A 16,497-nucleotide genomic window follows, 5' to 3' on the forward strand; every position below is an offset into this window, starting at 1 on the left:
TCCCAATTATGCAATCATCACCCACAATCTTAGTCTATTTCATCATTACTACAAAACAAAACAAAATCTCCCCGTGCTAATTACCCTGCTTCTGGCCCCTGGGGCAGCTGCTTTTTTACTTTTTGTCTCTCTAGATTGTGTATAAATGGAGTCACACAGTACACTGTCTCCTGTGACTTGGCTTCTTTCCCTTAGCCTGTTTCATAGGTTCATCCACGTAGCACGATTCAGTGCTTCATTCCTTTTTATCGTCCAATAATATTCCCAGGCTTCTTTGGAGTCCCTCTTCCCCTTGCTGAGCCACTGACCAATGAAGACTCTAAAATGTTAGTGTTATTGCTGGGGCTGGGACAGAAGAGGAATTCCAGGCAGAAGAACGAACAGGGACAGACTCCTTGAGGCAGGGCTGAGAGGCCCAATTTTGTCTCTCACACTGCATCTCTACCCTGGTCCTCCTGTTCCCAGGGATGTCTCCTCTGTGGAATTGCTCTTGAAGTATCACCAGGGCATCAAGGCTGAGATCAACACCAGGGCCAAGAACTTTAGCAACTGCCTAGAACTCGGGGAGTCCCTACTACAGCGGCAGCACCAGGCCTCAGAAGAGGTGAGTCCCTCCATGTCCCTGTCCCCATGCCCGCTGGCCAGGCAGCTTCAGGGAGTGGGAAGGAAAGGATGCTTCCAAGGAACTGAGGTACCTACAGGCCAGAGATTAGAGTCATACAGCATATCCCCCGCCTTAAGGAGATGGGTGCTCACCAAAGAGAGCAGGCCCATACCTACCCGGTACCCACATGTGCACGGACTTTGGAGTTATTGACCCTGCTTCACAGGTGCCTCGGAAGGATGAACGCAGGACTGTGTGACCAAGCTTGTTCTCTGAAGCTGTCTGTGACTGCCTCAGACAGGAAGAAGCATGGCCAAAGCCTGGAATTTCACTCTTTCCTCTTCTCCACAGATCCGGGAGAAATTGCAGCAAGTGATGTCCAGGAGGCAGGAGATGAATGACAAGTGGGAGGCCCGCTCAGACAGGCTCCACATGTGTGAGTATAGCTCCTGGCCGGGAACCTGAGGGCAGGGTCCAACAGACCCTGCTGGAGGTAGGGGGACCACACCATGCCTGGAGGGAACTCAGGGACGATGCTCAGGGCCTGACAGGCAGGCAACCACATCCCACCCCTTAACCCTGCCCACCCTCCTTCTCATCCTCTTCTGCCCTGCCTTCGCTGGGTTGGTTCCCCTGCTGAGCTGTGGCTTGGGAGGGGTCAGGCAGCACTAGTGTCCTGGGTATTTGGCCTTCTGGCTGTTTGTTCTATGGAGATGAGGGGCTCTGTCCTCCAGCAGCTGGAGAGAGAGAAGAAAATCTTACCTCCCAGGTAAGCTATGAGCAAGGAAAAAGCCAGAGCTAGCTGGTCCCCATGCTTGCTTGTCTGTGACTGTGTGAGATAGACGAGAGCAAGAATTTGAGGCAGGGGATTGTTCCCTAAAGCAAGGCAATGTAAGTCACAATGGAGCTGGTCCCAATAGCTGCCTTAAAAATATGACAGTGGCTGTGCATACCATTAATCTTAGCACTTGGGGAATGGAGCAGGAGGGCTGAGAGTCTGAGACTAGCGTAGGCTGAACACAGACCTGTCTCCAAAGCTAAGGGCTAGGCATGAAGGTCAATGATAGAGTATTTGCTTAGCATTCACAAAGGCCTGCTAAGTTTGATCTCCAGCACCATCCAAAATAAAAACAAAACATAGACTTATATATAATGTGACATTTATGTGAGTCAAATTACATACATGTAAAAGATTATGTATCTATATAACCATTGGTAGAGTCGAGGTGGGGCATACATGTAAAATATTATGTAGCTATGTAGCCATTGGTGGAGCTGGGTCTCTAGAATGGCTTAGGCAGAAACTTAGCACTGGGCACAGCACCCATATAGCTGAGGGGTGCCCGAGTGCTAACGGACCCTTGGGCCTTGTGGGTGGGTTTGTCTTGTTCTCGCCGCAGTGCTGGAGGTGTGCCAGTTCTCGAGGGATGCCTCTGTGGCCGAGGCATGGCTGATTGCCCAGGAGCCCTACCTGGCCAGCCGGGACTTCGGACACACAGTGGACAGCGTGGAAAAGCTCATCAAGAGGCACGAAGCTTTTGAGAAGTCCACGGCGACCTGGGCAGAACGCTTCGCTGCCCTGGAGAAACCCACCACGGTGAGCCGAGGTCGTCTTGGGGGCCGGGAAGGCCGCAGCTCTTGGGATGGGCAGTTACAAGGTACTAGCTAGTTGTCATGTACTTGGGCTGGCGTCAGAGGGTGGACAGGTGCAAGAAAGCACTGATGCGTAAACACCAAAGACAAAGGATGTGGCTTGCAAACATTGGGGTCTGTCGGGGTTCAGGGCCAAACTTAGATCATCTGAGAATGTAGCTGCCCCATGTGACTGCTCTGACCGCCTTCCCTTTTCCTTCCCCAGCTTGAGCTTAAGGAACGCCAGACAGCAGACAGACCTGTAGAGGAACCTGGGTGAGTGTCAGCATTGTCTGCCTGTGTACAAGGAGCCGAGCATGCTGTAAAGAGGGTGACTGGGCAAAAGGAAAAGGAAGCTACCGATCAGCAGCTGTCATGTGACCTCTCCTGGATGCCCTGTCAACACGATGCAGAATGTATGGAACTTGAGATGTGTTGTGCCAGGCACAGAAGCCTGAAGCCCCGTACAGAAAGGAAGGGGTAGATAGCAATGGCTGTTGCTAAACCAACCCCTCCCTTAGGAACCCCTGGACACCGCCCTTAGGCTGTCTCGAATGGAATTCATTCATTTTTGAACTATTTATCTTTACTTTTTCCATGAAGCCTTGGGGCATGTCCTTACTGAGCACCTCTGGAGAGGAGAGCCAAGGATTATGCACTGTACATGCTCTGAGCTCCCACTGGGTGGAGGGCCAGAGAAAACCAGGCCTTGGAAGCAGGTACCTGTCGCTAAAGAGGGCTTGTGTCTTCCTTAGGCCTCAAGAGGAGGAAGGCGAGACAGCTGGCGAGGCTCCCCAGGTCCACCGTGCAGCCACCGAGAGAACATCCCCGGTCAGTTTCATGTCCCGCCTGTCTAGTTCCTGGGAGTCGCTGCTGCCAGAGCCTGGTCACCCCATCTAGGCTCAGCCAGGGCAGAAGGAAGGCGAGGACAGGGTGGGCTACCTGGTCCCCCCTCATCCTGCCCCTTTTAGGAGCGTCCTTTAGATCAGTCTACTTTTATACTTAGGTTTTGATTCTTAACTGAGTCCTTCTCCTTCCAACCCAGAAGCCAGTCTACCAACATGAGTCTACAAGTTTGGCTTTATCCAGCCTAATAAATTTTATGGGATCCATATATCACCATCAGCACGGGGAAACACTTTAGGCAGAGGTGGTTCCTTTCGGTACATGGTCTCCCCATTTTCCTTCAAACTCCATCCTTAGCTCGGTGCCCCCTTCGTATACATGCTGGCACATACATGTACACAGGCACATGGACCAACAGACCGCCTCATCTTGCTTGAGCCACCTGCAGGCATTTCATGCAGCAAAGTTTGGATATCTACCCTTCTAGAAGATTTCTTCTTTCTTGGCAGAGCCCATCCCCCCATGGCTACGGGTCAGAGAGTTTGGCAGTGGAGATGGTTCTAAGGCAAGGTTAGACCTGAGTCCTGCAAGTGTGGAGGAGAACCCCACCCAGAGCTTTTAGTACTGCAGGGAAGCCCCCGATTTATAGAACAGTGAGCCAGAACCTTCTCTGAGTGGTTTAATGAAAAATGGCTCCCAGAGGCCCAGGACATGCAGCCTTAGGCCGTTACCCAAAGCAGGCTCTTTTGGCCCCTGAGAGTCTGTTCAGGGAGCCTGGGCAGCTCTGATTCAGGCTGGGGAAATGCAACGGGGAGTAGTTGGCTGCGGAGAAAGCAAGAGTTCACATGTGATTGGCACGAGTGCATGGATCCCTGTGGCATGTGACTTTGGGGATCACAGGAGCAGCAGATACTTGTGTACCCCACCCCCCAGTGCCCAGGTGAGTGTGAGTGACCTGAGTAGGAATTTTGAAAGATTAGCATCCTCAGTGGGGACTTCTGCTACTCGGGCCACCCCTAGAAAGATGCATATACCTCCCTGTGTGCACATGCACACACGTGCACACACACACACCTCCCTGTGTGCACAGGCACGAGCACGCGTGCACACACACACACACACACACACACACACACACTCCTCAGTTCCTTTGGTCTCGTTTTTTTTTCTAAGCTGTACTAGCCCATCATGCTCAGCAGAGGGCACTGTTGGGCTCTGCTGGAAGACTTACCCTCTGAAGATCCTGCTGCTGTTCCGTTCCCATCACCCTGTCAGTGGTAGACTATCTTCCAGCTCCCTTTTCCCAGCACCAACTCCCCTGACTCCACCCTCACCCTCATCCCACTCACACCAGAGGGAGAGAGAGAGCTCCTGGGGCTGACACGGACTGTGGGCAAGCGCTGGAGCTGTCCCTGCCTCCCGCCTCCACCTGTGCTTCTGCCCGCCTCCCTGTGTGTCTGCATGCCGTGGTGTCCCCGGTGTGCGGGCTTCATGACCACCTGAGCGTTTTGACACCATTGTCTGTCGTGTACGTGTATGTTTGTGCAAGCGTAACTACATGCGCACCTGAGCCACCTCCATCCAACACTTGGATATCACTGGGTTGGGAGGAATAAAATTTGCTTCGATCTGAGTGTTTCTCTGGGGGAGGAATGAGCCCCTACGGGAGACCCTGGCTGAGGAACCGGCCACTCACCAGATGGGAAAGCAGCCCATGTCTGTATCAGAAAGCAACCAGATGGCCAATCAAATGAACACCAGGCCCAGGGCCTCCTGGAGACAGACTTCCTGCTGCACCTTCTTTCCAAGCCTTTAAGATGAATGGGGAGCACCTAACTCCAAATCATCTTTGATACAAGAAAGAGAATCGAGCCCGTACAGGCAGAGAAAGCCCAACCCAGTTGCAGAGAGCTCCTCACATGCTCACTGCAGCCCCTTTTACTGCCCTTAACAGAGCCTCTGGCCCATCACAGGAAGGTTCAGCTGTCTGCTGCACCTTCTCATGAATAGGCCTGGGGTGCCATGGCTCTCCTGCTGGTCCTGTGTGTGCAGTCTGGTGTCGGGTCCTGTAGTATAGACACATGCCACATTGCTTCGTGTGAAAGCCCTTACTAATGCATGTCGCTTCCTGCTGGAGTTACGAACGGGAGTGACCAAGCACCCTTGCCCTGTCTGGATAGCGCATCCCACAGGGCAGCACCCTGTGGACCCCAATCCAGTCTGTCCCTTCCTGTGTGTGTACATGTAATGACTGAGCTGCCAAACCATCACCGCAATGCTGTCCCTCACCTCTGCATGTTAGAGCATACTCCGGTAAAAACCAGTCCCTGGCCACAGGTAAGTGTGGAACCAGGCCAAGGACAAGATATCAGAAGGAGCAGGACTTGAAGTCAGAGTGTCTGGGGTCTGGTCTTTGGTTCTGTTGGAACATTCTGTGTGGGTTTGGAGCCCTCCCCCTCCAAGCCTCTTGCCTCATAAAGGTCCCTTTGTAGGGTTACAGGACGTTTGCGTTCCCATGTGTCCGCCATGTCGCCTTTCAAGGGAGGGACTGGAGGAGATGGATCTCCTGTTTCCTGCCATCTGCCCCGAACTGAGGCCCCACCAGATATTGTGAGGCCAGGGTGGGGAAGAAGAGGTCATGGGCTAGGACATTTGTCCTTGTCCCTGTTTGAGGGGGCCTAGTAGCTTCTTTGTGTGTCTACCCAGAGTGTAATGCATGAAAACATCCTGGCAGGGGGCAGGCACCCTTCTCCTCAGAAAGGCCTGAGTGTTCACCTTCCAGGCATTGCTCCCTCAGACTCCCCAATGTGGTGTTTGTGGGAAGCTGTTTTTCTCCCAGGAGGGAGGAAGGTGGGCTGTTAAAGAGGGTGTGAGTCTCCCCAGGCTCTAAACCTCTTCCTACACACTGCTGTTGTACCGCCCCTTGCGGGCTACTGTGATGGCATGCGTGACACTCCTTAAAGACATGGATGTTCTCAGGGACTGCAACAAGAAATAATCTCTGTTTGGAGCTAACATCCCCTTCCTGCCTCCAGGTCCCCAGGCTAGACCCAGTGTGCAGTGCAGGGGAGCCTGGAAATGAAGGCCACTCCAGAGAGTGGCATTATGGGTGCTATTCATGGTATTCATGGTCAGGCTTCAGAAGGCTGTCAGAGAAGGCTCTTACCCCAGGGCAGCTCACGGATGCCACTTCTAAGTGTGACCTCCCAAGACTGGCAACAGCCGATTTCCTTGGGGACTAAAGCTAAGCATCACAGTAGAGCTTATGGGGTGATCTGAAGCTCTCTGATCCTTGTCTCTTCCTTCGGTTGGCTTTGGGAAGCAGCCAGCACTTGTGAATGAGAGGGGCAGTACCTCAGGACTTGCGGGGACTGGGATCAGGGTCCATGGGCACCTTTGTGCAAAGGCTGCTAGCTCCAGCCACTGCTGCCCCCAGCAGCCACCTCCGAGCTTTAATCAGCAGCCGCCAGTGAGGTTCTGACGTTGGTGCCTGCTTTGGGCGGGCGTGGAACAGCAGCTGTGTTTCTTCTTGCCTGAACAGCTTTCCCAGTGCTTGCCCCTCCCCACCCCCAAACAGTGGCTTTTTCAGACATTTTGCAGCGAATGCAAATCCTGTTTGTTCCAAATGGGCAGTCTCAGCTTAGAACAAACGTCAACTTTGCCCCAAACTTGGGCGTGTTTCTGTCTCCCCAGGATGCCTGAGTCAGCGTGGCACGGGCGTGTCTGCCTGCAGTCTGGCATTGTGCCCTGGCTCCCTGGAGAAACCTGCTCTCCTGGACATTTACCCACAGCTGGGTGTGCCCAGCTTTCTCTTTTCCATGCCAGATGCCAATGCCTTGCCCCTCTGCTGAAAAATCTCCCCCAAATTCCTCGTATCAAGCTATGTGCCGCAGTGTCCCAGACATTAGTAGACTCAGAATGAGACTCAGTTAGCATTTGGTAGTGCCTCAGCCTGCTTGAATACTAGCGCCTTAGTTAGTGCTGAGGTCCACGTCACTAAGAAATCTAACAGCCATCAGCTCCTCTAATATTAGCACACAGGTGGCAGGCCTGGTGAAGACCTCGCTCTCCTCTGGTGGCAGTGAATCAGGTCTCCCCCTCCCCCGTCCAATGGGAACCTGCAAACAGCCTTCCCACTTCCTTTTGCTTTGCCCGGTGGTCTGTTCCATAGCCCCTCCACCTTGCCCGAGCTCCCCAGTAGTTAGACAGCCGGCCCCAGGGGTATAGTATTGAGTCCGCTCCCAGACCCCCGCTTCTGAGAGCCCCTCGCCATCTCCCGACCATCCATGGGGTTGCTTGCTAGCTGCCTCAGCTTCCTTTTTCTTCCCCGCCCTTCCACTTCCTGTTGTTCAGCACAACCTCTCCTTTCTCCTGTGGGGAAGCCGTCTCTGTCTATCCCAAGTTTCCATCTCTTTGGCTGCTTTCAACTCAGCAAATCGATTCTTTGTCTTCTCTTGCAAACAGCTGTCTTCAAACAGCCTTTACACACTGTCTAGGCAACTCTTCTCCCCCAGAGCCCAGGAGCCGAGACAGCATTACTGGGGAGAGCAAATAGCCTAAACAGGTGACTCCTCTCACCCTGCCATCACCTGGTACTGTTTCCTTGCCTGAGGCATCTAGCAGTGAGTCTTACGTAACAAAAACCCTGTTTCCAGCCCCTGCCAGTGTAGCCTTGACATGGTCATGCCACCTTAACAAAATTGGCCACGTATAAGCTGGGCACATCTCACTTAGACTAGGAACCCCATCAGGTGGCATTTTCTTCAGGAGGCAGTATTTTGTTTTGTTTTTTTGTTTTTACGAGACAGGGTTTCTCTGTATTGTTTTAGAGGCTGTCGGTCCAGCCCGGCCTCGAACTCACAGAGATCCGCCTGCCTCTGCCTCCCGAGTGCTGGGATTAAAGGCGTGCACCACCACCGCCTGGCTCAGGAGTCAGTATTATACACACACGTGAACACACCTGGTCATAGTATTATACACATGTGAACACACCTGGTCGCAGTATTGTACACACGTAAACACACCTGGTCACAGTATTGTACACACGTAAACACACCTGGTCACAGTATTGTACACACGTGAACACACCTGGTCCAGTATTGTACACACATAAACACACCTGGGCTGAGTAGAGAGAGCACTGTGTTGGGAACCAGGCAGACCTATACCTTCTGCCTTCCACTGTTAGATATGTGGCTGTGGGGAGGTTTCCCCTTAACTCCTGGCTCTCTGCATCTGTAAGGCAGAGGCTGTGAAGCCCGCAAAAGAGAGTGTATGTGGAGAAGCTGGCTCTTAGCAGTGGTCATTTAGGTCCAGTCATCCTGACCCAGCCCTTCATCTTTTAGAAGAACTGTGTCTCAAATGCACTATAACATTACCAAAGCCGTAGACGCCCCCCCAGCCTGTAGGCCTCTATCCTCGAGACGCCATTCGCCTGTGTTCCAGGCTCCGGTCATGGAACTTACGCCACACTGCTAATGCAGAGCGATCTGTTCTGAGGTTCATCCTTGCACCCTGGTTCTCACCGATATTAACTTTAGAGAGAAAACTCTGTCAGTAGGGGTTTCTTTGCTTATGGGTACATCTTATTTCACTGAGTATCTTCAGAACTTTGGGAAGACCCTGTGGTCCTGAACCAGGATATTTTGGCCTGTGGAATTAATGGTCTGTGTGCAGTCCCCCCACGCCACCTGCTGGCTGATCCTGGAAATGCATCTTCAGTCGCCAGAAGAAATTTAGCCCCTCCTTCCCACTTCTCAACATCTGTGGGGAAGATGCCCACTCCTTTGTCTACTTCCTGACCCAACCAAGCTTCCCAGCAAGTCAGTGTGCTTAAAAGCCAAGCTTATGTGACTTGGAATCGCTGTCAAGATTCCAAGACTCGGGTGGCTGTTCCCCTGGCATCAGTAGCCTGGGGCCTCTCCTTGTTTGGCTTCAATCCCATGAGGTCCTACAAAGCTCTTCTGGGTGTCTTTTCTTCCCATACTGTCCCTTGGCCAGCAGAGCATGCCTTTCTCTGGCATGATCCCAGCAGGTGATTCGCTGATCTTCCACGCCAGTGAACCAAAGCAGGCTCCGCTGCAGAGGGTACCTCGGAGGCACACCCTGCCCGCCCTCCCACACTTGGGTTCTACACACTTTCACCATTTCTCAGCTTGACACCCAGAATTTCCTCCAGGAAACTCGAGCATTCTCCTCCAGGCTGTCTCGAGCTCCTCTGGGTGATGTCCCATGATGGACACCCCTCAGTGACACAGAAGCTGAGTTTTCCTGATGATCAAGACCTCTGGCTGATGCGGAGGGGTCACCAGGGGCTCTGACAGCTTCCTCTATCTGTGCCTATGCAGAACCTGCCTGTCCTTAAAATGTGCACCTCTGTTGGGTGCAAATCAAGTGAGCCGTGCCCAGCGTCTCCTTCTCCAGAGACTTTCTACTAGGTTCCTCTGCCTGATGGCTCTCCCCAGTCCTCTGCATGCTTCCAGGGAGAACAAGAGAAATGCAACCTCTTGCTGTCTCTTTCTTAGTTTATTTACCTTGGGACCTGGGCAAGACTGGTCCTTCTGTCCCAGCTATCTGCCAACCTGACCTCTGGCCCACTGTCAGATGGGGGTCATTGTCCAGCTGTTTGCTGGGAAATCTTTGATGTATTCTCCAGCCTAAACGAGGCAGTAACTCAATCAGCAACACTGCAGGCTTCCAGTTCATTCATGGCAGGTTTGGAGCTAGGCCCAGGCAGCCCAGGGAATGGGTGGGTCTCTGGTCAGCCACTTGGCTCCTTTGGTTCCCTGACCACCTGCATGCCTAGGCCTAGCCCGGGGTCCTGTGCTGCCTACATTTCAAATGTGCGAGGCCCTTTTTCAGGCAGAGAAGCAATGCTGTGGACCATTGCTCTGACTTAACATGCTGTTTGGCCCCAGATCCTCCCTGAACTATCTGGAACCAGTTTTCTGATCTCTGGTGGGACTGGCTGATTCAGTCACTCCCCGAGACCTCTTCTTGGCCTCCAAAGGTTTTAAGAACGTCTTCTTGCCTCCCATGGGGGCTCCATCTGCCCCTGCCACCTCCAGCTTTCTCCAGTGGGACTTGCTTTCCTAATAAGGACTCCGTTGTTTGTAGTCTCTACCTACATTCCCCTCCTCCTTGAGGCGCAGTTGCAAGTAAAAGGCCCCAGGGGAATTCCTAATCTCTTATGAATTCCAAAGGAAAGGCTACTCCAGCCTTGCTCGTGCTTCAGGCATACCACATGCAAGACTGACCTTAAACTAGGACGCAGCCCCTCTGAACTGTCTCGTGAACTTTCTCTGTGGGTCAGAGCCCCGGGAATAGATCTCTAAGCACTGGCTTTGCTTCTGACCATGGAGGTATAAGGCGAGGTAAAGTGTCCCTCTTCGCCAGGTTGTGAGATCTTTGTGAAACTCCTCATGTGAACTCCCAGGCCCTCCCACCAAGGGACATTGTTGACCTCAGTCCTGTCTACTGACTTCTGCCCTTGCCTTCGAAGGAAGCACCTTCTCCTCACCTTCATCTCCAAGCTCTGTGAGCTTCAGGGTGAATGTCAGCTGCCCTGAAGGGCTGTACCTGTTCGCCAGTGACCCTCCCTGTTCCTGTCTGGAGTCTTGGAATTTTCCAACTGAAAACAGTAGAGGAAGTAGCGGGTGAAACCTTGCCTGCCAGCATGCAGCTAAGATTGGGGGGTCAACTGGGGCATCCTGAGAATTCTGTACTCAAGGAAAAGGAGCGTTTGAGATGGTCTGTAACTGACTACACAGCCACTGGCCACAACAGCTCAGCAGAGCAGAGCAGAGAGAAGGGTTAGGAAGGGTTAGGATCATAACAGTCAACATTTGCAGATCCTATCTTACTCTGAAGGTCTTCAAATCACCCGTAAAGTGGACCCAAGTACCATCCCAGACAGTGTCAGGGATACTTAGTCACTTGCTGGCTCCTCTCCTGTTCCTTAGATGAATTCCCAGGGACAGACTCCAGTCTCTCTGACACAGCAGTAGGCTTTGGGAACTAGTGAGTGAGTGTATTCAGTGGGGCATGGTTTGATGGGGAAAGGGTGGGCTACTATGGAAGAGATGTTCTTTTCCCTCTCCCCGTCCTCCCCTACTCCTCCAGAAGTTGGTCAGACTTCCTTGGGAGCTAAAGAGAAGGAAAGTCCCCAGAGCCTCTCCATCCTCCCCGCCCTCTCTTCCTTCCAGCCTGTCTTCTTCCTCGGTGAATCTCTTAGGTCCAGGAGGGAACTGAGGACTCCCAAAGCCAAAGCCCTCCACTCCACCCTCATTTTTGGTTCCTCCCTCTTGTGTCTTGACCTTTGTGCGGGATTGGAGGAAGGATGCACTAAAATCCACTCCAAAAGCAAGACCAGAGAAGAAATCTTTGCAAAAACTGAGAACCCCCATGTTTCAAAGCTAACTTGTAACCCAGCCAAGTATGTTCAGAACACCTTGCTTCAGCCTTGGCTAGTCTCTGCCAGGGATGCAGTAGGAGGAAGTCAGGCCTAGCTGAATCTACTTTGATTTTCAAAGGCTAGTTTCTGAAAGGATGGAAAAGAGGTGGCATTAAATGCATAGGAAGCAAATGCAGGAGGGCAGAGGCTGGCAGAGGGCCAGCCCAATGTCGCTGGTGGCTTCTCTCCCTGTGTGGCAGCTTCTCCCAGACATCGGCATAGACAAGGAGGTGTGAGATATTGGGCTCACACTTTCATCCTCTGGACAGAGTCCCCTCTCCAGGAGGGTAAAAAAGCCCCACTACTAGACTTGAGTCTGGGGCTAAGAGGTAGGCCATGAAAAGAGGTTTCCCTTTCTGTGCGGGTGATTGCTTCCAGAACTTTCTATCCAAGCAGAAGGTAGGCTGCACTAGGGTCATGAAACTCCAGACTGAAACTGCGGGTTCCATCCCTGCCACCCCTGCTTCTCTCCTCACTTGAAAGGAACAAAGCAGGCATTTCGGGGCCTTCAGAGCCCAGGGCCATTGCTGGCTCATGGCACACGCTCTGAGATATAAATTCTTCAGCACACACAGAGAATAGTGGTCTGGACACAAGCCTCAAGGAATTCTAACACAGGAGAGGAAATGGAAAAAAATGCAGGCTGGCCCAGTCTGGAGTATATTCTCCCAGTTACTTTACATACTCATTAGCTTTGAATGAACTCTTGCCGAACCCCTACTTGACAACTTGTTTATCAAGCAGTACTAATAACACACACACACACACACACACACACACACACACACACACACACACACACACACACACACACACACACACACACAGCTTCTCCTGTCTTCTCACCACTGCCTTTGAACTTCCCCAACTTGGCATTCCACAGCGCCACCTCAGGCAAAGCCCCGGCATTGCAGCTGTTAACAAAACCCAGTTTTAGCTTAAAGCGTCATCAGTCTTAAGTCCACTGTGGTGCCCATGCCCTCCAGCTTCGACTTCAGGAAAGGCTGTGCTCCCAATTTAAAGAACATGGTCTGTTCTTTCCTAACTCCTCCCTGCTCCTCTCCAATGTTCTTCTGAGCCTCCAGTCAGTTGCTGGTGCAGGAAGGACAGCAGACTCCAGAGCGGTCCCTTTACTGCTTGGGTAACTCTGATCCTCTAGGGCAGCCTGTCCGTGGCCCTGACTCCTCAGACTTCCATATATGCCTTCCGGGGACACCTTCCCACCTCATCCTGAGGTTCGCGGCAGTCACCCACGGGGATAATGCACTAGCCCCACGGCCCAAGTGAAACTACCTTCTTTGGTACCCGTTTAGAAGACCCTTCTATTGGTCTTGCCTCACTTGGCAGTGGAAGGCCAGCTGCCCCCACGTCCTGCTGCCTCAAGTACAAAGGCAGGCCAAAGAGACCTTGTATGAGATGCCCAACTAAAGCAGGATGTCCCTCCCTTTCATCGGCACCTGATACCTACAGCAAGAGGCGGCTTCCTCCCCTTGGCTTGGTCCACAGGGACCCCACACAGAGGTAAACACCACAGCACCTCCACAAGACAGGCAACCAGCCATGGCAAAGGGCCTCCTGCCCTATCTAACACGTTCCCACCAGGTGACAGGAGAGGGCTTGCCAGTCGGAAGAGACTCCATGTGTTTTATAACAAGGTGAGGGGATCGCTTCTCAGCTACTGAGCAAAGATCCAATGTAGTACAAGGTGAGGGAGACTTGGGGCTCTGAGTACAACGGAGAGGTTTCGGGAGAGTACCCACTCACCACCCTCATCCACTCAGGTGGCTTGTAATGTGTCTGCACAGCAGCCCTTTCTGCAGACCAAGTATTCCCACAGCCCCACAGTGTCTCCAAGTTGGAAATATCTGGAGGAAGCAGGTTTGGGGCCTGGAGCAGGCCTTAGAGAGCTTGGCCACAGCTCTGAAGCCCACTCAGACCCCTCTGTCTCCTCTAACAACACTCTTTTGCCAATTAAGATGGAGATGGGGTTGCTCCACTGTGAGATCAGGGGAAATGGAGCCAGAGCCCAGGGAAATGAGCAGGTACCCATTTGCCAAGTGTTATAGGAGTGGGCCCGGCAGCCCAGAAGAGAAGTAGGCTCAGGTAGAAAGTGCCAAAGAAAAGCTACCCCTGGCCTAAACTCTCACGAAGGCACGCTCCTCTCTTGTGCCCCTGAGCAGGGGGAAGAAAGAGGGACATGGCCTGAGGACCTGCAGCCGCCACCCCTGCCAGGACACCACAAGGATGAGCAGGAGAAATCCGTTGGGGATGAGAGGCCTGCCACAGAGCCCCTCTTTAAGGTCCTGGACACGCCCCTGAGTGAGGGCGATGAGCCCACGACGCTACCAGCCCAGCGGGACCTGGGGCCCACTGTGCAGATGGAGGGCTTCCTGGGCAGAAAACACGACCTAGAGGGGCCCAACAAGAAGGCCTCTAACAGGTGTGTTGGGGAAGGCCACTGGGGAGGCTGAGCAACTCCAGGGGTCACTCCACCAGCAGAGCTTTGAGGGCATAGGTGCACGCTGGAGAGCGGCCCTGAGCCTTTCACTATCTCTGTGTATTGCTTGGCATGATAGGGAACGACTATCTTGATTTTGGGTCTGAGTGCAAATATTGTGACTTCATCAAAGATTAGCCAATTTGTAAAATGGAAAGAGGATGGATGGTGACAACATCAGGCCTTTTCAGAATGGATGTTGTGCCTGGCACAGAGCATACCCATGGTGAGCACTGGCCAGTTATCACAGGGGTGGGCAACAGGAAGTCTTGGTGCTGACAATATGGCCTTGACTAAGCCTCACTTGTACCCATCTGGATTTCACTTTCCTTGCTGTAAGATGATAAAGGAACATGAATGACCTAGATGCCTGCTGCGGGTCCCTCCAGTGCTATGGCAAAGATGGCATCCTTTCAGGCCACAGAGAAAATCATGTTGTGCCCCTGCCTGGGGTCCCCGGGGCCCTGTCATTTTTAGCAGCATTATAGGGTGTGAGCCAGCACCCTGTGGCAGAAGAGATGGTGGGCTCAGGTGGAGAGTGCCGATGACAAGGAAACGGGCCAGCACCGGGAGGTGAAAGCCAGTATTCTCTCCAGAGCCCCAGAGGGCTCAACAAAGCCATTTCACATTTGAAAAAAGAACAACCATGTGGGGATTCAAACGCCCTGAGGAGGTGCACTGTGAAGAGGCCATGGGAAAGAGGAAACTAACCTTTATTGGGCGCCTCCTGTGTGCTTGGCATCCTAGTAGGACTGGTCAGATCTTTACATCTGTAGTTTCCATTTTCCAGATGGGGAAATAGTACCCCAGAGAGGTTAAGTCACCTGCTCAGGGCAGGACTGTCACTTCGTAGCCATGGCCTTACTGCAGGAGGAGGGTCCCTGAGTTCAGAGAGCAGGGCTTTGTAAAATGGGCTCTGTCGCCACTTCATACAAATGAAGTTTTCTCTTTGGCCACATGGTACTTCTTCCCTCTGCCCTCCTAGCTCCCCACCTGCCTTCAAAAGACAGACAGACGGGGGAGGACCAGACACAGGAGAAGCTGAGTGCTTCTCCCTGGTCCACACTATAAAGACGCAGCCGCGTGCTCCATTGAGCGGAGGAGCTTGGCCAAGCCCTCCAGGAGCTCACAAGCTCCGTGTTCTCCAAACACAAGCGTGGAGACCAGCCTAGACTTGCAGAAGTCTGGTGTTTGATGGTGTTTGTTTGTATCTTTTTGTCTTAAATGATAGGGCAGAATCATGCATGCCTCTAACCACCAAACTCAAGACCAGTCTTGGCTACATACCGAAAAGGGTTAAGGCAATATACTAAGTGCATCATATATATATAATTACAAATATATATATACATATATACACATATATATAATCAAGACAAAGACTTGTTTAATTCTCACAAATGTATCAAATATGCAAAGAATAAAGAAATAGTTTAAAATTCTTCAAGAAATGATCAAAATCATAGCATTTACCTAGTATGTGGAGGATCCTGGGTTTAGTCCAAGCACGGTAAAAATTACATTAACTAAACAAACAGTGGCTAGGGATGTAACTCTTAAGTAAAGCATTCGTCTAGCACGTTCAGGGCCCTGAGTTCTAACTCCAACATCAAAAAAAGGGGAGATGGTTAGCAATTAAGAACTAAGATAACTTTCTAGCCTGCATCAGGTGGCTCACAACCACCTGCAACTCCACTCCAGGGGAACTGATGCCCTCTTCTGGCCTCCAAGGGCACCTGCACCCATGAACAGATAGCACATTCAGTCATACACATAAGTGGCACTTGTCTTTAAGGCAAAAGCAGTGTGTCTTTCTGAGTTCAAGGCAAGCCTGGTCTACATAGTGAGTTCCAGGCCAGCCAGGACTACAGGGTAAGATCCTGTCTCAAAAAAAGAAAAAGAAAAAAATGTAAATCTTAAAAAACCCAAACAAACTAGAATTATTAGCAAAAAATAATTGAGCATAGGAATGTTTAGAGCTGATAAATGTAGCTCAATGGTAGAGCACTAGCTAGCATTTTCCTGTGGCCCTGGGTTCAACCCCCAGTACCACCAAAAAGGAAAGCAATTGCCCATTGCGATAAAGGAACATTTCAGTAAATGTAGTTTCTTAGATTTAAAAAGAAAAAAGGAACATTTATCATATTGCTATTAAATTGTAGATAAGTTTTCCACTATTATAAGGTCCAGCAATAATAGGATACCATGTAGCTACACAAAATCATTTTTAAATAATGTTGAGATTATGAAGAAATACCCATGGCATAGTGTTATGCTTAAAAGCCAAATATAAAATTAAATATGGAAGTCTGGGCATGTAGATCAGTGATAGATGTTCAGGACCTGGGCTCAATTCCCAGCAGAGGGACGGAGGGAGGGAGGGAGGGAGGGTGGGAGAGAGAGAGAGAGAGAGAGAGAGAGAGAGAGAGAGAGAGAGAGAGAGAGAGAGAGAACAGTACACAATAT

The 16,497-nt window shown here is 51.6% G+C and overlaps 1 protein-coding gene across 1 annotated transcript in view; it reads left to right on the forward strand.

Moving 5' to 3' along the window:
* The window catches only part of Sptb (spectrin beta, erythrocytic), a 123,751-nt gene that overhangs the window by 103,473 nt on the left and 3,781 nt on the right, over positions 1 to 16,497 (forward strand). The window contains exons 28-33 of the mRNA XM_040742883.1: positions 466 to 604; positions 956 to 1,040; positions 2,005 to 2,201; positions 2,463 to 2,512; positions 2,992 to 3,067; positions 13,715 to 13,974. Of these exons, the coding sequence (XP_040598817.1) occupies positions 466 to 604; positions 956 to 1,040; positions 2,005 to 2,201; positions 2,463 to 2,512; positions 2,992 to 3,067; positions 13,715 to 13,974 (807 nt within the window). The remainder of the gene's footprint in view (positions 1 to 465; positions 605 to 955; positions 1,041 to 2,004; positions 2,202 to 2,462; positions 2,513 to 2,991; positions 3,068 to 13,714; positions 13,975 to 16,497) is intronic.

The sequence above is a fragment of the Mesocricetus auratus genome, unplaced genomic scaffold (assembly GCF_017639785.1).
Source record: "Mesocricetus auratus isolate SY011 unplaced genomic scaffold, BCM_Maur_2.0 Super-Scaffold_15014, whole genome shotgun sequence".
In the NCBI taxonomy this organism is placed as follows: domain Eukaryota; kingdom Metazoa; phylum Chordata; class Mammalia; order Rodentia; family Cricetidae; genus Mesocricetus; species Mesocricetus auratus.